General features: G+C 37.6%; 1 protein-coding gene across 3 annotated transcripts in view; it reads left to right on the top strand.

Moving 5' to 3' along the window:
• ZFYVE9 (zinc finger, FYVE domain containing 9) overlaps positions 1–20,987 on the top strand; it is a 121,065-nt gene that overhangs the window by 11,823 nt on the left and 88,255 nt on the right. For 2 of the 3 annotated variants that reach the window (XM_008577792.1, XM_008577922.1), the window contains 3 exons: positions 15,129–15,228; positions 18,190–18,366; positions 20,139–20,308. In XM_008577792.1, coding sequence (XP_008576014.1) covers positions 15,129–15,228; positions 18,190–18,366; positions 20,139–20,308 — 447 coding nt within the window. The remainder of the gene's footprint in view (positions 1–15,128; positions 15,229–18,189; positions 18,367–20,138; positions 20,309–20,987) is intronic. The other variant, XM_008577860.1, reaches the window with a different exon arrangement.

The raw sequence follows: 20,987 nt of genomic DNA on the forward strand, positions 1-20,987 counted from the left end.
GTTAAAAACTGAGAATGAAATATACATTTTGAGATGGGATAGAGAAGCCTGATACTTTTTTTAAAGCAAAGTTATAGGGCTGGCCCGGTGGCGCACTGGAGAGTGCGCCACTCCCGCTGAGGGTTTGGATCCCATGTGGAGACCAGTTCCCGCTCACTGGCTGAGCGCGGTGCGGGCGCAACACCAAGGGTTGCGATTCCGTTGCCGGTCCCCGGTACAGGCGCGACACCGAGGGTTGCGATCCCGTTGCCGGTCAGTAAAAAAGACAAAAAGGAAAAAAAAAAAGTTATATATACACCTTGAAAAGATGGCAGCCTCTTGCTGATCTACATATCCCAGTTCAGCTGCCTGAACATATCCACTTTAAACAAATTAATAGACTTTGTTTTGTAGAGTAGAAAAATTGAGCAGAAAGTACAGTCCCCATATACCACCCTTTAACAATTTACCTTATTATTACCATCTTCCACTTATATGGTACATTTGTTATAATGGATGATCCAACATTGGTACGTTGTGATTAACTAAAGTCCTGTAAAGGAAATATGTACTGTAGTTTACATAAGAGTTCACTGTGTTGTACAGCTCTGTGGGTTTTGATAAATTGCATGTAATGTATCCCATTACATTATCATATAGAACAGTTATACTCCCCTAAAAATCCCCAGTGCTCCACCTATTCATCATTCCCTTCCTCTCCCTGAATCCCTGGCAACCACTGATCTTTTTATTGCCTCTATAATTTTGCCTTTTCCAGAATGTCATATAATTGGAATCATCCAGTATGTAGCCTCTTTAGACTGTCTTCTTTCACTGAGCAATATGCATTTAGGTTCCTCCATGTCTTTTCGTGGCTTGATGCCTCTTTCCGTGGCTTCATAGTTCTTTTCTTTTTATTGCTAAATAATTGTCTAATGTATGGGTGTACCAGTTTGTTTGTTCATTCACCTATTAAAGGACGTCTTGGTTGCTTCCAATTTTTGGCAATTGTAAATAAAGGTGCTATAAACATTCATGTGTAGGTTTTCGTTTGAAGTTGAAATAAGTTTTCAAGTCATTTGTATAAATACCTATGAGCATATGGTAAATCTATGTATCTCTTTATAAGAAACTGCCAAACTGTCTTTCAAAGTGGCTATGCCATTTTGCTTTCCCATTAGAAATGAATGGCAGTTTTGTTGCTCTACACCCTCACCGGCATTCGGTGGTGTTAGTGTTTTGGATTTAAACCATTCCAATAGATGTTTAGTGGTTCCTCATTTTTATTTTAATTTGCAATTTTCTTTTTTTTTTTGCGACCGGCCGCACCGCGCTCAGCCAGTGAGTGCATTGCACCGGCCATTCCTATATAGGATCCGAACCCGCGGCAGGAGCGCTGCCGTGCTCCCAGCGCCGCACTCTCCTGAGTGAGCCATGGGCTCGGCCCCTAATTTGCAATTTTCTGATGACCTATGTTGTTGAGCATTTTTCTTATCCTTGTTTGCCATCTGTATATCTTCTTTGGTGAAGTGTGTGTTAGGTCTTTGGCTTATTTTTTGATTGGATTGTTTTATTTCTTATTGTTGAATTTTGAGTTTTTTGCATACTTTAGATATAAATTCTTTAGCAGATATGTGTTTTGCAAATGAGTTCTTCCACTCTGTGGTCACTTAATTCACTTAAGACGTATTCACTTTTAATTCTTTCAGAAATGTTTTTGGATATTTACAAATAATATATTTCAATAGAATTAGTTTTTCTTGATCTATTGACTTTCTAATTATGATTTTATTTATGTATTCACCTGTTTATCATTTGTGTCTCCAATTCAGTCCCAAGCTCTATGAAGATAAAGATCTTTTCTGTCTTGATTGCTGCTGTATCCTCAGCCCTAACATATAATGGGTACTCAATAGATATTTGTTAGATGAACAGCGAAATAAATGAATACTGTCTCTTAATGCAGCAGTCCTTTTTTTAATCTAGCACCTTTAGTCTTTAGATGATGGTATCAAGTTCAGATATAACAGATGTAAGAATTTTGGAAAGTATTTTAAATTAGTTGTGTTTTTTCTATTTAAGGATAGATTCAAACCCAAAGAAGTTTATTTTCCTAGTTTCATATTTATTCATGTACTGATGGGAACCAACAGTATGAAGTAATAAGTGGCTGCTTTAAATAGAATATTGCTTGCTAATTTACAGTTTCCTTTATACCGTTGTAGTTGACATTACGATTTGAGTCATCTGGCGTGGTAAAACAGGACTAACATTTGAGTTAAACTTGGTCTCTAATGAAGCCAGGGAAATATTTTCCATTACACACCCTCCAAAAAGCTGTATTGGTTAAAAAGTACTTATCACACAGTATTGTCTTTGTCCTTATACCCTGTTGTGCTACAAGGATCTTGAGATTGGTTCTGTTTTGTCTTTGTATTCTCAGTATCTAGCACAGTACCTGGCACCTACAAAGTGCTCAATAAATGTTTGTTAGTGAATGAATAAATGAGTCCCAGATCATTGATTTATTCAACAATCACTGAGTGCCTGTTATTTGTCTGTCACTGTGCTGGTTGCTGCTGAGTTTACACTGATACACTCGTGGTATGTGAAAATTAGACCAGTGACCCCAAACATATTACAGAATTGGTAAGAGCCATGAAGGAAATAAACAAGGATGGGTAATATAAAAATGGGTGGCAGGGAGGAAGGTCTGGGAAGGCCTCTGAGAAGGGACATTTTAGAGGATACATGAAGGTTGAGGAGTCAGCCATTCAAATAGTGGAGAGAAGAATGCTGCAGGAAGAGAAGACAGCATGGACAAAACCTCTGAGGTAGGAAAGCAACTATTCAAGAAACTGAAAGGAATCCAGTGTGGTTAAAGTATAGTGAGTGATGGAAGAGTCACAGAAAAAGAGGTTGGAGAGGAAGTTGGGGAATATATCATATGGGGCTTTGCAGGTCATGTAAGTAGTACAATGGGAAGCCCTGAGAATGATGAGATGATTCAGAGAGAGTATTCAGAAGGAAAAGAAGGGGCTCAGGGCTGAGCCACTGAGGTCAAACAGAAAAAGAGGACCCAGAAAAAGTGACTGAGAAGGAGTGGACAGAGAGTTAGGTAGAAAACCAAGGAAATGTGGTGTCTTGGCAATTGAAAGAGGAATGTAGTTTATGAAAGGAGGGGTTATCACCTATGTTAAATTGCAGATGAGCGGACAACAAGATGTGGACAGGAAAGGCACCATTGGATTTGGCTACATCAGGGTCCTTGAAGAAAGCAGTTTCGATGGAGCAGTGTATACAGAAGCCACATGGGAGTAGGTTGAAAATGGAATAAGAAGTGAGGAAGTGGAGATGGCTTTTTCAGGAACTTTTGCCTTGGAGCAATTATTAGATTAAGATGGTGGTTATAGGTAAATTATTTAAGAATGGTAAATACTAACTTTTGTATTTATATAATGATATGAATGAAGCTCTAGAAAAGAAGTTTTAAGAGAAAGGGGGTATTGATCAAAGGAAGAGAAAAATCCTTGGGAAGGTTAAAGGGATAGGATCTACACACAACGTTGAGCATTTGTTCTTCAACATTGGGGATACAGGGACAGATATATATGTAGGTTTATGGATTTCGTGGTGAGAGCATGAAATTTATGTCTGATTCTCATACTTTTTCTAGAAAATATAAACATTGTGAAGCGTGAAATAGGGATAGATAATGAAGGTTTGAGGAGAGAGGGATTGTTACCTTGGAGTGGGATAGTAAAGCCTAATAGAGAGTTAAAATTTGAGAGCCCTTTGAGACTTGGTATCAAACTTTCATTCAGCTTATACTAGTCCAGTCCTGATTTAATGGCATAGAGTCAGTATTTGTACTTGGAGACATAGTGAGATTGTTACATTATCTTTGCAATGCAAGCATTTTGGGTTGAAGAAGCAAGAAAAGCTCTATAGTACCAATCTGTGCTGACTTCTTTCCATCTATTTCTAATCATTCATTCAGTGGGCATTTACTTATTGCTTCTGTTTTCCACCAAAAAACTTAGTGTTCTGTTTTACACTAAAGAGAAGCAAAAAAAAAAAAGAAAGAAAAGAAAGAAAGAAATAGAAAAGAATGGCCACTCTATTAAAATATACCACTCGTGTTTCTGTAGATGACAAGACTTATGTGAAATAAGAAATGAACAGTTGCAGGACCGAGCCAATGGCGCACTTGGGAGAGTGCAGCGCTCCCGCCGCGGGTTCGGATCCTATATAGGGATGACCGGTGTGCTCACAGTGCTCACTGGCTGAGCGCGGTGTGGCCGGTCTCAAAAAGGACAAAAAAAAAAAAAAATGAACAGTTGCAAAGCTGCAAATGCTTCACAGTGGGAAGTAGGTGGATGATTGTGGTGGTGGTGAGGAGAATGAGATATGTAATATTTATTGAGTGTTTACCATGTGCCGGGCACTTTTAATACACATAATAACCCTGTGAGGTAGCTACTGTTATAATCTACATTTATAAGTGACAAAACAGGCCTAGAAAGATTAAGTAATTTGTTCAAAATCACAGTCAATAAGTGGAGTTAGGATTCAAACTCAGGCATATTGACTTCTATTTTTTGAGGGGTGGCTGCCAGTTTGGATCTGAACTCTTGACCTTGATGTTATAACATCACACTCTAACCAGATGAGCTAACTAGCCAGCCTGACTTTGACTTCTAGAGCTCACACTCCAAAGCAATATGCCATAGTTTCAGGAAAAAAACAAGTTAAGGGAGTGATGAAATCGGAGTCCTTAGTAAGGACCAGTTCTCTAACAAAACCTGGACTATGACCACAGAGTTCCTTGGCAGCCAGCTAAGAGGGAAACAGAACTCTGTGCTTTGTTTATTATCTAATTTAATCTTCCTAGTAAACCTATGAGATAGGTGATATTATCCGTATTTCACAGTTAAGAAACTGACATGATGGAACTAGGAGCCAACCAAGGTTTTGCTAGCTGTGTAACTCATGCTCTTTCCCATAAGTAAAGTTGAAAGGATGAAAATAAAACAACTAAAAAGTTTTCTTTATGGTGATTTTTATGTTATTTTCTTTGTATTTCTGAGAGGAAGGGCTATATTTATGCCATAATTTTCAAAGCAAATTTTATAAATACTTATTTCAAAAAAGGGTGAAAGATATGTAGTATTTATTTTATTAGATAGCAATTTCTTTTTTTAAGTAGTTATGTGTTAAGTTACAATTTATTTTCATATGACTTGAGTTACAGTAATTTTTGGTTAACATTTGAGAATTTTGGTAGTGAATACAGAATAACTTTCATAAGATCTGAATTAGCAGCACATTAAGTTAATGTTTTTGTTTTATACCGTCAGAGATCAATTTTCTCAAGGTTTGTTTTTATTCTCTGGTATTAAAACATTGCCACTGGTTGTGCTCCTTGGGAGGCAGGAGAGATAGTAATTTATCATAGTGAAAGTTGGTTGCGTTATGGTGCTGAGAGAACTGTAAAGAGCAAAAGAGAACAATATTTCTCAAAGCTTTAGGAGTATCCTAGTTGATAACACAGACTAGTTATCTAGCAATATACTTTATATAGAAATACTATGAGTGTTCAGCAAACCTAGATTCACAATAACCTCCCAGCCACTTACTAGCTTCTTCCTGATCTTGGTCAAGGCACTTTCACCATCTGTAAAATGGAGATGATAATACTTAACTTGCACGATTGTATATAATAAAGACCCATTGAATCAATGAATCATGAAGATTAGAAGCAACATGTTTAAGCACTGTATGTAGTGGATTATCATTAAGTGGTAACTTATTATTTTAATTATGTTCTTTGGAAAATTGTTAGTGGTTTTGTCATATAAGGAAGCAGCCAATAAGATAAAATTTTGCATGGCCTTGTGATTAAAATAAAATTCTAGTTTACTTTTATCTGTATATATGGCATTGGAAATCTGCCTAATATATCTTTGGTCTGTGGGCAAGGCTGTGTTTTTTTACTTTCCTGGTTGGCCCAAGAGACCAATGAGTACTTAGTTCTAGGTAAGCACTCGACAAAAATGATACTTGCTTTTATCCTACAAGGTCCTAATGCATTTAAGTCACTTGATTTTTTTTTAAGGTTTATTTTACTTTGCATATGTATTTATTGATTTATTTGTTGTTTTTCTGCCTGATTACAAGCAAAATTCACTGCTTTCAAATATATAGGAGCCACTATTGCTCATAGTAAGATGATGCAGTAGTAGCCGAGATACTGCTTTACTGGTTTCAAGAAATCCTTAGGTCTAGGTATAACAATGGGAAAAGCAAAGTATTGTTGAGTAGGCACTGTATTGTAGACTCTATACCAAATGTTATTGGCAGATCAGGTAACTGAGGTACAAAGGGATTTAAAGTGGGTTAAGAAACACATAGCTAGAAAATATTGGCACTAAGGTATATCTAATTCCAAGTCCATGCTATTTTTTTTTTCTGTATCTCTCTTCTGACTGATGACCATCTCCCTCTCAATTCCAGTCTGTTAATGCTTTCTAAATACTGGTCACACTTTTTTTTATTGTGGTAAAACATACATAACACTTACTGTTTTAACCATTTTTGGGTGTGAAGTTCAATGGCATTAAGCACATTCACATTGTTGTGCAACCATAACCACTATCTCCAGAATGTTTTGATCATCCCAAATTTAGTAACTTCCCATCCCACCCCACCCCCATCCCCTGGTAACCGCTATTCTACTTTCTGTCTCTATGAATTTGACCATTCCAGTTACCTCATATAAGTGAGATCACATAATGTTTGTTCCTTTTTGTCTGGCTTATTTCACTTAGCATAATGTCTTTATGTTTTTTAATAAAAAATGATAGCTAAAACTTATAGAACAAAATAAATAATCTTTATTTTTCAAATACAAAATAAAATTTATTTGTACATTAAAAAAACTCCAATTTTATTCCTTTTTAAAGCTGAATAATATTCCATTGTACATATATACCACATTTTGTTTATCTGTTCATCCATCAGTGGAAACTTGGGTTGTTTCCACCTTTTGGTTATTATACTATTAATAGTCTCTGCTTTCAGATCTTTTGTGAATATACCCAGAATGGAATTGCTGGATGATATGATAATTTTTTCCCCATATCTCTCATAAGTATCTTTATTATTATTATTATTAATTTTTATTGAATCAAAATTGATTATACATATTTTTGGAGTTCAACATTGAGATATGTTGATCAAATCATTATTAGTAGCGTATATATCGTTACAAATCATAATTATTCTTTATGCCCCTTGTCCAATCTCTCCCCATCTCGCTCTCCTTCCCCCCTCCCTCTTCTAATTACCCTAGATTTCTTCTCTCCTTCTGTAAGAATAATGGTTACTCTGTTGATTGATTGCCTAGATGATCTGTCCAATGCTGAGAGGTTTGTTCAGGTCCCCCAATAGTATCATAGAGCAGATGCTTTTGTCAGTCTGAAATGTGCTTTGTGGAGAGAGACATCCTCTTCTTTTCTTTATCTCTGCTGGTGACTCTCCTTGTGTCAGTGCACTCCAGGGGCTGGCAGACAAACTGCATGGTTGTTGTGGCATCTAGCTGCTTTCATGGCAGCCATGGTTATTGTGGTGGCTGTGCTGGGCCACCCACATGGAGGTGATGTTTTTGGCATGCTCCTTTGTGCTGGTGGTGTGCCTGTTTGTGGGGAGTGTCTGGTCCCTGGCTCCATGCCTCGTGTCCCAGGGCAGGCCCCAAGGCACTGGCGCAGTGTACCTGGTTGTGGGAGGCAGGTCCGGTCCCCTTCTCTGTGCCTTGAGTCACCAGATGGGCCCCGAGGCGCTGGTAGTATGAGTGGTTGTGGGTGGGGGGTGGGGGGTTGCCTTCTTCATGCTTCGGGTCATTGGGTGGGCCCCAGGGTGCTGGTGGTGTGCCTGGGCCAGAACTAATTTTTTGTACTTTGCTTACTTCTAAAATGGGGGATCTTCCTGTGGGAACCAGTACTTGAGCTGTGTGGTTGAGCTAAATTGCTGCTTTGCTGCTGTTTCCCTAGGGAAGGCTTTTTGTGAAGCTCAGCATTTAATGTACTTCCAGCTCTCCAGCGACCTGGTGCACCTAAGTTGTATAGAAACTCTGATCTGGGCTTGAGTTTTTTCATCAAACTGCACCCATGCAATTCTGCATTCCCGACCAGTCTCCTCTGAGTGGTCCTGTGCTGATTGGGGGGCAGATTACCTGTCCTTGCTGTGTCCCAGTGTGTGGGCCTGTCTCTCCCACCACCTGTGCTGCAATGCGGCGCAAACTTCCCACGGGGTAGGCCCTGTACCAGTCCCTTGCGATGATTCACCAGCCTCTGAATGGCTCCCCTTTTTCAGCTTTTCTGGCTCCTCACTTCTGTGTGGATCCATGGGAACCCAGTTAGTGGTCTTGCTGTCCTGGGGGCCACCAAGGCCCTCTTCAACCCTGCCACCTCCAAGTAACTCCATCTGAAGGGCACAGCTGTGGCTTCTGCTGGATCCTGCTCCATGAGCTCAGCAGCTCAAGCCTTAAATTGGCTGTGGGCCAAAATGCTCAGAGCAGTTTTTTCTTTCTCTCATTGTGGTTTCTCCTGCCTTCATGAACTCCATAGGCCTCTCCTCCTCGTCCCCTGAGCTCCAGCGGCCCCAGCTTGGCTGATGCTACCTTTTTGTAGTTGTAAATTGGTTGATTTGTGGGAGAGGGTGATGCTGGGGACCATCTATTCTGTCATCTTGACTGGAAGTCCCATATGATAACACTATATGTAATTTTTTGAGGACGCATCATACTGTTTTCCACAACAGTTGTACAACTTTTCATTGCCACCAATAATATACAAGGGTTACAGTTTTCCCACATCCTTGCCAGCACTTCTTTTTTGTTGTTTTGATAATAGCCATATTAATGGGTGTAAAGTGGTATCTCATTGTGGTTTTGACTTTCATTTTCCTGGTGATTAGTGATGTCGAGCATCTTTTCATGTGCCTGTTGGTCATTTGTATGTCTTCTTTGGGGAAATGTCTATTCAAGTCCTTTGCCTGTTTTTTAATTGGTTGTTTGTCTTTTTTGTTGTTAAGTTATAGAGCTATTTATATATTCGGGATATCAATTTCTTATCAGATATATGACTTGCCAATATTTTCTCCCAGTCTGTGGGATTTTTACTCTGTTGTCTGTTTGTCCTTTGATGCCCCAAAGTTTTAAATCTTGATGAAATCCAACTCAATCTGTTTTTTTCTTTTGTTACCTATGCTTTTGGTGTTATATACAGAAATCAGCTTCAAATCTCATGTCATGAAGCTTTTCCCCTAAGTGTTTTATAGTTTTAATGCTTATGTTTGGGGTCTTAGATATATTTTGAGTTAATTTTTGTATATAGGATAATGTAAGATTCTGGTTTCATTATTGTGAATGCGTGTATCTAGTTTGCCCAACACCATTTATTGGAAAGACTGTCCTCTAACTGTGAATGGTTTTAGCACTCTTATTGAAAATCATTTGACCATATACGCTTTACTTCTGGGCTCTCTGTTCTACTCCATTGGTCTTTATATTTGTGTTTATGCCAGTACCACACAGTTTCGCTTACTGTAGCTTTGTAGTAAGTTTTGAGACCAGGGAGTGTGAGTCCTCCAACTTTGATCTTCTTTGTCAAGATTATTTTGGCTATTGTGAGTCCCTTGAGATTCCATATAGATTTAAGGATGGATTCTTTTATTTCTGTAAAAAACATTGTTGGGGTTTTAGTAGGGATTGCATTGAATCTATAGATTGCTCTGGGTAGTATTGAAATCTTAACAATATTAAGTCTTCTAATCAATGAACATGGGATGTCTTTTTTTTTTAATTTTTATTTATTTATTTATTTATTTTTTGTCTTTTTCCGTGTCTGGCAGCGGATCGCAACCCTCAGTGTCGCCCCCGTACCGGACCGGGACCGGCAACGGGATCGCAACCCTCGGTGTTACCCCCGCGCCTCGCTCAGCCAGTGAGCGGGAACCGGTCTGTATGTGGGATCCGAACCCTCGGCGGGAGCGCCGCCGCGCTTCCCAAGCGGCGCACTAGCACAGTGCGCCACCGGCCCGGCCCCGGGATGTCTTTTTATTTCTTAATATTTTTAAAATTTTTTATCAGCAGTCTTTTGCAGTTTTCACTATACAAGTTCTTTCACCTCCTTGGTTAAGTTAATTCCTAAGTATTTTATTCTTTTTGATGCTATGGTAAATGGAAGTGTTTCCTTTATTTCTTTTTTGGATTGTTCATTATTAGTGTATACAAATATCACTGACTTTTGCATGTTGGTTTTCGCTGAATTTGTTTTTTAGTTTTAAAAGGTTTTTTTTTTTCTTCCTGGTGTGGAATTATTTTTGGTGTATTTTCTACATGTAGGATTTTTTTGTCTGTGAACAGAGATAATTTTACTTATTCCTTTCCAATTTGGGTGCTTTTTATCCCTTTTTAATTGTTCTGCCTAAATTTACAATATTGTATTGGATAGACATGGCAAAAAGCACATACCTTATCTTGTTCCTGTCTTGAAGGAAAAGCTTTCAGTCTTTTATCATTGCATATGATGTTGGATATGGATTTTTAATATTTGGCCTTTATTTTGCAGTAGTTGCCTTCTATTACTAGTTTGAGTGTGTGTGTGTTTTTTTTTAAACCATGAAAGGTTGTTGAATTTTGCTAAATTCTTTTTATGTAACAGTTGAGATGATCATGTGTTTTTATTGTTTCTTTCTGTTATGTGCATTACATTGATTGATTTTTCATATGTTGAACTATCCTTGTGTTTCAGATATAAATGTCACTTGGTCATGGTGTATAATCCTTTTAATGTGCTGCCAACTTCAGTTTGCTAGTATTTTATATTCATAAGGGATACGGGGCTGTAGTTTTCTTGTAGTGTGTTTGTTTGGCTTTGGTATCAAGGTAATGCTGGCTTCATAGAATGAGTTAGAAAGTGTTTCCTCCTCTTCGGTTTTTTTGAAGAGTTTGCAAAGGATTGGTGTTCTTTTTTTAAATGTTTGGTAGATTTTTCCAGTGAAGCCCTCTGATCTAGGGCTTTTCTTTTTTGGAAGGGTTTTGATTACTGATTCAATCTCCTTACTAGTTACAGGTTTCTTCACATTTTATGTTTACTCCTGACTCGGTCTTGGTATTTTGTGTTTCTAGAGATTTTTCCATTTCATCTAGGTTGGTCACAATTTTTTAAAAACCAGAATTATTGGAAAAACACAGAGTAGTATTTTCAGTCCTAAATCAGTGCTTCCTCTGATGGAACAAATTATAAGCTGGTTACAGAATGTCAACTGACAAAGTGTCTATGCTATATAAAGCATCCAAACATATTGTTAAAACCATCATATTTTCAATATAAGTGGGCTAAAAGATATTTAAGTGGGTTAGTAAGCAGTGGAGAAATATTTAAATTTATTAGGTATCAAAGTGGTAGAAATTAAAATTTTATGCCTATATAACAGAGAAGATGTTAATAATACTCAGTGCAGGTGATGTTAAGTTGAAACCAGCATATTTATATATTTAAAAAGCCATCTGTATCAGTTTTTTGAGCTAATAATTCCTTTTTAGGTAAATAATTTTGAAAGAACAAGAGCTATATCAAAAAGATACAAAAAGATATCCATTTTAGTATTACTTAGAATTAGCAAATACAATAAAAATAGTTTATATCCAAAATCAGATAATGGTAAGTTAAATATGATACATACATTTGATTCAGCCATTAAAAATAATTATTATCAGGCAGTATGGAAAATGCTTATGATGACATGTTAATAAAATATAATTCAAACTCATGCTTTGCTTGTAATTATAAAATTATTCTTGGGCATACAAACAAATATTTCTGAAGGGAACATGTAAAATAAAAACCAAGTAATTTTAATTGGTGCAATTTTGAGTGATTTCTTTTTCTTTCTTTTTTTTGGAAATTCTTATAGTGATTCTTAGTCTTGATTCAGTTAAATACAGTTCAGGATCTATGAAATAGTCTTGCCTAAAAAGTCATACAGAATATGGTCAGATTTCTAGATCAAACTACCAATTTATCAGAAATACAGAGTTTAAAAAACCACATTAAGCGACACCACAGGGCGGCAATCTCTGAAATCCAGATTGTGGGAAAGGGGACAAATGACACAGTTTCTTCATAAAATATTTTTGAAGGGGAACCTATATAATAAAAGAGACTTGAGACATATTCATCAATTACAGCACATGGACCTTATTTGAATCCTGGTTCAATCATAACATTAAAAAGTGAAATATTTTTTTTAAATGTGTTCATAAAAATTTAATAAAAATATGTCTATAGAAAATGTGAACACTGGATATTTGATGTTACTACACAATTGTTAAAGTATGCTGATGGTATTGTTATGTTTTAAAAATAGTCTCTATGTTTTAGAGATATATACTGAAATATTTAAATATGAAATGACAGCTGAGATTTATTTCAAAATGATCAGATGGAGGAGAGAGAAGTGGGTGAGAATTGGCTTTGATAAGTTTCAAATTTGGGTAATGGGAGCTTGGGGGTTTGTTTTACTATTATGTCTACTTTTGTGTGATTGAAAATTTCTGTGATAAAAAGTTTTAAAAATGAAGAATGGCCAGAAATATGATTACAAAAAATAGAGATCTATTTTACTTGCTTACCTATTATAAGTACTTTTTAACACACACATAAAACTTTTAATGCAATATCAGTATGCTATTTACAGGATAATTATAGAAAATATAAAAAAATCAATTCATAGTATGTTAAAGTTAGTGATTTTTTTTTTTCCTTTTTGTCTTTTTTACTGACCGGTACGGGATCGCAACCCTCGGTGTTGCGCCCGCGCCATGCTCAGCTAGTGAGCGGGAACCGGTCACCACATGGGATCTGAACCCTCGGTGGGAGCGCCGCCGCGCTCCCAAACGGCGCACCCTCCAGTGCGCCACCGGGCCGGCCCTAAAGTTAGTGATTTCTGATTGCATCAATTGCAAACAGTTTTATTTTAAATTTTTATTTATTTATTAAACAGCACTTATTTTGTTTATGGTTTGTTTTTGTTTTATTTTATCTTATTTGTTATTATTTTTAAAAAATTTATTTTTTATTGAAGCATAGTTGATTATACATACTTTTGGGATAGTTGACTATCATTATTTCTGTACAATATATGATGATCAAATCATTATTATTACCATATTCATTATGTAATATTATGTATATTCATTATGTAATATTCATTATTACAAATCATACTTATTCTTTGTGCCCCCCCCCCCCCGCCCTTTCCCACATCTAGTAAGGTAGATTTGTTCTCTCTTTGTGAAAGTTCTGTGTGGTATTGTGGTCTCTTTCTTTCTTCCCTTCTTTCCTTCCTTCCTTCCTTCCTTCCATCCATCCTTCTTAGCACCCACTTATGAATGAGGACATGCGATATTTCTGTTTCTGTGTCTGACTTATTTCACTTAATTTTCCCCAAGCTCATCCATGTTGCTGCAAATTCGTTCTTTTTTGTGGCTGAGTAGTATTCCATTGTGTATATACACACCATGTACAAGTACAATGTATCAATTAAAATGAATAAAAAAATTTAAAAAGATAGTTATATCTGCTATTTCTGTCAGGAAAGGGAATTATATCAGGATGAAATAAATAAAGATTGAAATTTCTGGGTTTAACTTCTGTTTTTTACTATCCTTATGTGTGGAATATTAACCGTAGAAACTATTATCACTGGTTTGCTACGAAGGCCAGGGATCAAAACATACAACTCAATCATAAAAATAAATACAGCTCCAGCTACAGTAAATCAGAGCAGGCAACCAGAGTCGGCCATGCCAGTTTCCAGCAGTTCATTTCCACCTTCTGGGCTTAGTTTCTGATAATCTCACTTCCTTCTCCTTCCTCACCAGGCAACAAGAATCTCCTTGGGTTCCTGTTAAGATTTTTTTTTTTTAGTACTCATCAATCATTTATCACAGAGGCAGAAGTCTGTTCCCAGTAGGATAAATTCTACTTCTCCAGTTTTTATGGCCAAGAAGTATTGAACCATGAAATGAGGGGTAATATTAAAGACAAAGTTAGATAGATCATCTCCCTTCCTACTAGTTATAATTAATATAGCTAACTACTGTTATTACCAATTTACAGTTTTCAAAGGTCTTTACATTTTCAAAATAACTGATGTACAGAGAACAGGGGGTATATTATCCTCATTTTCTATAAGAAGAAACAAGTTTGGATGGTTAAATGGCTTGCTCAAGTTCATGACAAACTTCATGAATACTAGGCACTTTACATGAATTGCCTCATTTTGATACATATACATGTTGTAGAATGATGGGATCAGGGTAATTAATGTAACCATTACCTGATGTATTTATCATTTCTTTGTTGCAGAAGCATTCAGAAGCCCCTCATCTAGCTATTATGTAATATACAAAGCTTAACTGTTAACCATGTCACCCTACTGTATAGAACACCAGAACACCTATCTTATTGTAATTTTGTACCTGTTGTCCAACCTCTCTCTACCTTCCCTTCCCCTTTCCCCTCCCAAGCCTCCGGTAACCACTGAGATATAACTGTCTTAAAGTGCTCATGTTGTGTGATACTGTGCATAGAAATTTTGCCTAAGGTTAACTCAAGGTGGGTTTTTGGGGGTTTTTTTTGCTGCTACTGTGTCTTTGCAGTGTGATCTTGGCTGGCCAGTACAGAGATCCAAACCCATGACCTTCGTGTTAAAACGCTGCGCTTTAACCAACTGAGCTAACCAGCCAGCCCTGCATTTTCTTTTTTTTTTTTTTTCCTTTTTGTCTTTTTTTATTGACCAGTAACGAGATCGCAACCCTCGGTGTTGCGCCCGCACCACGCTCAGCCAGTGAGCGGGAACCGGTCTCCACATGGGATCCGAACCCTCGGTGTGAGCGCCGCCATGCTCCCAAGCGGCGCACTCTCCAGTGCGCCACCGGGCCGGCCCCAGCCCTGCATTTTCTTTTGAAGTTTTAGTATTGTGTTCCAATAAAGTCCACTGTCAATCAGTATTGATCAATATTGGTTTACTCCCTTTGCATTGTGATCCTGTGTAAATTTAGTGTGTTTTTTTCCCCACAGGTGTTCTGTGCTTCCTGCTGTAGCCTAAAATGTAAACTCTTATACATGGACAGAAAGGAAGCTAGAGTGTGTGTAATCTGCCATTCAGTGCTAATGAATGGTAAGTATTAAACAGGTTGATTTCATACATATTGTTCTCAAGAGAATTCCTATGAAAAGGCTATGTTTTTTTTCTACAAGTTGCCTACATATTTAAAGGTCATAACTTTAACTGGAAATATTGAGGTAAATTTCCATGTTTTGAAAGTATCTTAGCATTTCAGAATTCCTGTGCCTAATTTAATGAGTGAATACTAAAGCCAGGTAAGTTTTGCAAGAATAATGAAAGTTCTTTGGAAATCTGGTGTTATAGCTGTTAATGTTCCTGTGAAATGACAAGGTAGTGTGGGGATGGGGAGCTATTGACCACATAGATGATGAGGAATTAAAATTGGTCAGAGGTTTTCCTTTCAAGAGAAGCCTTCTTTTTCTAGGGAACACCTTGATAACTTAGAGCACATTCTTATTAACACTTTGTTTCTTTCATCTTGTTAAAAATAATTTTTTTTTTCCTTTTTGTCTTTTTTTGTGACCGGTAACGGGATCGCAACCCTCGGTGTCCCGCCCGTACCGCGACCGGCAACGGGATCGCAACCCTCGGCGTCACGCCCGTACCGCGACCGGCAACGGGATCGCAACCCTCGGCGTCACGCCCGTACCGCGACCGGCAACGGGATCGCAACCCTCGGCGTCACGCCCGTACCGCGACCGGCAACGGGATCGCAACCCTCGGCGTCACGCCCGTACCGCGACCGGCAACGGGATCGCAACCCTCGGCGTCACGCCCGTACCGCGACCGGCAACGGGATCGCAACCCTCGGCGTCACGCCCGTACCGCGACCGGCAACGGGATCGCAACCCTCGGCGTCACGCCCGTACCGCGACCGGCAACGGGATCGCAACCCTCGGTGTTGCGCCCGCACCGCGCTCAACCAGTGAGCAGACCGGTCTCTATATGGGATCCGAACCCTCGGTGGGAGCGCCGCTGCACTCCCAAGCGCCGCACTCTACCGAGTGCGCCACCGGGTCGGCCCCAAAATAAATATTTTAACATGTAGCATCAAGCAGAAAATTACATTTTTCTATCAATTATCTCCTTAATGCTACCTAGACTTGTTATAAGGATAATGGTTTTGAATTTAGTTGTTATGTGGTGAAAGAATATGGACAGAGAAAAGTAAATAAAACTTATCCAGTGTTCATCTTTTGTGGACTGGAAATGAATACAAGGGTATTTTAGTTAAAAAACAAACAAAAACCCTGAGTATTCTTGTAAAGAGATATAGTAAAATTCATCAGGCTATAATATTTTCTCTTTGAATGCATTTCTGTACATTGCTAGAACAATTACTAATAAGACATGAAATGTTGAGCTTGGACACCAGTACTGCCTGTGCCAGGACAGTGTTTCTCCTGGAGGCTGGAACTTATTTATCTGCTCTGAGACCCCTCCTGCTCTGTCTGTCTGCATTGCTCATAGTGATGTTTTCCTGTTGCTGGCTTATTAACCTATTGCATGTCAGTTAATCTGATCTGTTCTAATCTCCTATAATCCACCCATTTTCCTCCCATTTCTGAATTCTTATAATTTTGATCAAATATAAATCATTCTCTCTACTCTTAAGGGTTACTTTTAGATGATGGTTATTTCATTTGGTTCTCAACTGATGATTTTTATTCCACTGCTTTCATTTTCGGACACATATTCACAGACAAGAACATGCTGCTTAATTACAGTACCTGATACCTCTTTTATTTGATGGGGTCTTCCAACTTGATAGCTATTTTTTAAAAACTTGACATAGCTAAAGATGAAGGAAATGGCAGAGGATTCATATGGAATCTTATTTATTAAGCCAAGGAAGCCCTTAACAGGGGATCCTAAGGTAATCCACTTTTCCTGGTTTTTCCAGCATCTTTCCTCTCGCATGGCTTAGCCCAGTCTTTTACTGAATATTTAATTTGATGCTTTTCAGTGTTCCCTATCCTTTTTTTCCCTTCTCCTTTTCTCTTCCTCCCCTCTTCCTGCCAGTGCTTTTAAAGGAACGTAGTTTTTGTTACTAGCCTTGTCTTGTACTTTAGAGGCAATAAATATTCAAAATCTTATCGTTCTTTGATGTTGAATGGAATTTTTGAAAAGATATTAAAAAATTGAGTGGTTTCTGTTCCTGGGCATGTGGTATTACCTGAACCTAGAAGATAGAATTTGATATCTTTTATTTCTATAGCATCTTTCATCCTATTTACTTTAAAGACAATAGTTGATATGTCAGTATTTAGTTAGTAAAATTAAAGAGTGTACAGAATCTTAAGTGTATTAGTGATCATTCATATTGGTTTATCACACTTATATGATATTGGCACATTTTCATGTTCAAATGGGTCCTGTGCTTTTAAGACACTCCGGAGATGTGAAATGGTTGTTATTGCTGGATATTTTCATACGGGGTGATGATTACATAAAAGCAGAAGTCACAAAAATGTTGAGATGTGTTTGGAGCTTTAAGCTTCAGAATTTTTCAAATGAGATTTTATCTCAACGAAGAAGAGCCTAAAAGTCTAGAAATGAAACTAAAAATCATTCAGTGACTTATGCTATTTTAGTCCCTGATTTTGATTTTTGATAGAACACTTTAAATATTAAAATAAGCCAAAAAGTACCTAAATGCTCTCCTAGTTGTAGTTGTAAATCCTTAAAGTTCGATGTTTTGCTCCCTCTTAAGAGAAAATTTGGTCTCCATTAAAGAAGCCAGGGACCTAGTCTTTTAACTCAGACTGATCTGCAATCAGTCTGTATCAGAAGTATGTAATTCTTTTTGGTTCGACCAGATAGTTTACTTAGCTAAATGGCTTCCTTTATTGAATAAGAATCACCTATTTCCTTAATACCTTCACTAGCTGGAAGAGAGACATACTATTAGTGTTAGTGAGGAGGAGCTGCATTATTTATCCAATATTGTGGAGGTCTTGATGTCCATATTTTGCAATCCATTCACATTGATTGTGTCTGTATTTGCTTTAGCTCAAGCCTGGGAGAACATGATGAGTGCCTCAAGCCAGAGCCCTAACCCTAACAATCCTGCTGAATACTGTTCTACTATCCCTCCCTTGCAGCAAGCTCAGGCCTCAGGAGCCCTGAGCTCTCCACCTCCCACTGTGATGGTACCTGTGGGAGTTTTAAAGCACCCTGGAGCAGAAGGTAGGGGATCATGTGCTATTCTCTCTCTTTTTCCTCACCAAGTTCCTCTGAAAATGTGCTGAGTGACTTTACAGCACAAGTCTTTAAAACACTGCAGATAAGTAAGTCCCTTTAGGTGGTTATTAAGTGGAAGAACAAGGTGAGAAATGTGTTGAGACTATTTCTGGGCAAGTAAATAATAATATTGTGTTGCCTGATATTTTGGAAGCACCTCTGAAAATATGCCAATTTCCTCTCCAATTCAAGAATGGAGTAATTACTCTGCCTATACTTGAAAAGAGGTGCAGAATTTGAAGTCAGCCTGTAAAATCCTAGCCTCATGCCTACCTTAATGTTCTTTATAGGAGTTTAGTAAGTGATGAAAATGAAAGTTCTTCTTTCTGACCAGCCCATTCTGATATTGCTTTTAGAATACACGTTGCCATTTTCTCTTTTCATTTTTAATCTATCCATATAAAAATATGAAAGTATTGTGTTAGGTATATAGATCTATAAGTCCAGAAATATAATTATGATTGTATCACATGATAGGCAGAAAATGATAGGCTCAACTTATTTTGATTTTTTTTTTTTTTATATCTTTGTGATTATGATATTGTCAGACGAAAGGCACTCCGTAAGTTCAGGGGATTATGAATAGTAAAAGTAACAATTATATATTTCCTTAAAACAGTCTTGTCAAGAAGTTTCCCTTGATAATTAAAATCAATCTTCTTTCATTCATTTTATATCTTTTCATCTAGTAATATTCCCTCCCCCTTGCCATTTAAATAGCCTGCCTCCCTTTTTGAAGATCAAGGACTTCTATTGACATTATCGTACTCTTCCCTATTTTTCCCTCTTTTCAGATCATCCCTTAGCCCTACTCCTTATATTTTTATGAAGTTCAAGCTTTCTTTCTTAAAATCTTTATTCTCTTTACTTCATTCATTGTTTTTGTTGTTCTTCCCTAGTCACTCTTTGTTTTGATTGATGGATTTCCAAAATGACTTAAAGAGATCATTTCATCAGACTCAATTTTCCAGCTTTTTCCCTGTCCTTTTACTAAAATGCAAACTAGTTTTGAGCTGCCAGATCAGTCTTTTTCTTCTTCATTTACACTTTAGCCAAAGATCTGGTCAGTGGCACGGAATTCTTACATATCTGTGCCAACTCTTTCTTTATTAATTAATTATTCTTTGACATTCTTCAGGGCATCTTTTGCCCTCTAAAAGTATCATATCACTTTTCCAGATATTTAATTTCTCTGGAAACCTTATACTTTTAAGAGATGTGGTGTCTACTGCTAGATTTTTTTTTTCCTGTTATTAGTTTATTTCCTAGGCACTTAAAACACTTACTTTCCTTAATTTCTGTCAGTGATGTGGGTCAGAGTATATAACATAATCATAGATAAGTTTAAGAACTCTTAATACTTCAAAGCAAAGTGTTCTAAGTCTTTACATATGTTACAGAAGTAAAGAATATATTTAAGTGTGTATTCTTATTAATTTATAGCCACTCTTACACAGAGTTACAGTTCTGATGTTTCTAATAGTAAGATACTAAATAGCAATCTGTCTCTCTCTCTCTCTCTTCTTTTTTGGCGGCTGGCCGGTAAGGGGATCCAAACCCTTGACCCTGGTGTTATAACACTGTGCTCTAACCAACTGAGCTAACTGGCCAACCAGCAATTTCTTTGTACATCTGGAATGGGTGACCTTCTCTTCTTTGATGTTAGAAACCCTACCAGTGTCACATTGATGCCTGTTTTATTTTTCTGGCCCCTCAAGTGGCTCAGCCCAGAGAGCAGAGGCGAGTTTGGTTTGCTGATGGAATCTTGCCCAATGGAGAAGTTGCTGATGCAGCCAAATTAACAATGAATGGAACTTCCTCTGCAGGAACCCTGGCTGTGTCGCATGACCCAGTCAAACCTGTAACTACCAGTCCTCTACCAGCAGAGGTAAGAAAACAAAATAGCAACTTAAAGTGAGTACCAGTACTCAGTGTTGTGCTGTCTCTATCTTGCCTTTTTCTAAGTAGAGCGACTTTTGTGTGGAACCCTGTAGTATGTATGTGTGTGCACATACATACACACACGATTTAGTATTTCACCTCTTGCAGAGTGATAAAGACACAAAAGATTACTTAGAGCCCATGTATTCAGAGCAATGAGAACCCCGTAGGGACTGCACCAAGGGAAAACTTCATCAAGAGAGGAGAGCCCAGGCACAGCCCCAAGTCAGTTTTTGCTTCAGTTTTTATTGTAAAGACAAGAAAGTTACAGAAGAAAAGCCCCAAGTCAGTTTTTGCTTCAGTTTTTATTGTAAAGACAAGAAAGTTACAGAAGAAAAGCCCCAAGTCAGTTTTTGCTTCAGTTTTTATTGTAAAGACAAGAAAGTTACAGAAGAAAAACAGGTGGTTAATCAATCATAATGAAAACATAAACAAACCGGCTGTATGACAGTCTTCATTAAAGCAGGCGTAACTTAAAATAGTTAAAGTAATTTACCATCAAAAGGAGTCATTAAACCAAGCTATGTGATACACAAAAAGAAACAGTGAAATAATCACCAAAGTGCTTAAATCCCCAAGAAACTCAAAGAAATAGCTAAGGGCAAGATGTGGAACGTCCCTCAAGC

Source organism: Galeopterus variegatus, unplaced genomic scaffold (assembly GCF_000696425.1).
Source record: "Galeopterus variegatus unplaced genomic scaffold, G_variegatus-3.0.2 Scaffold6, whole genome shotgun sequence".
Lineage (NCBI taxonomy): Eukaryota > Metazoa > Chordata > Mammalia > Dermoptera > Cynocephalidae > Galeopterus > Galeopterus variegatus.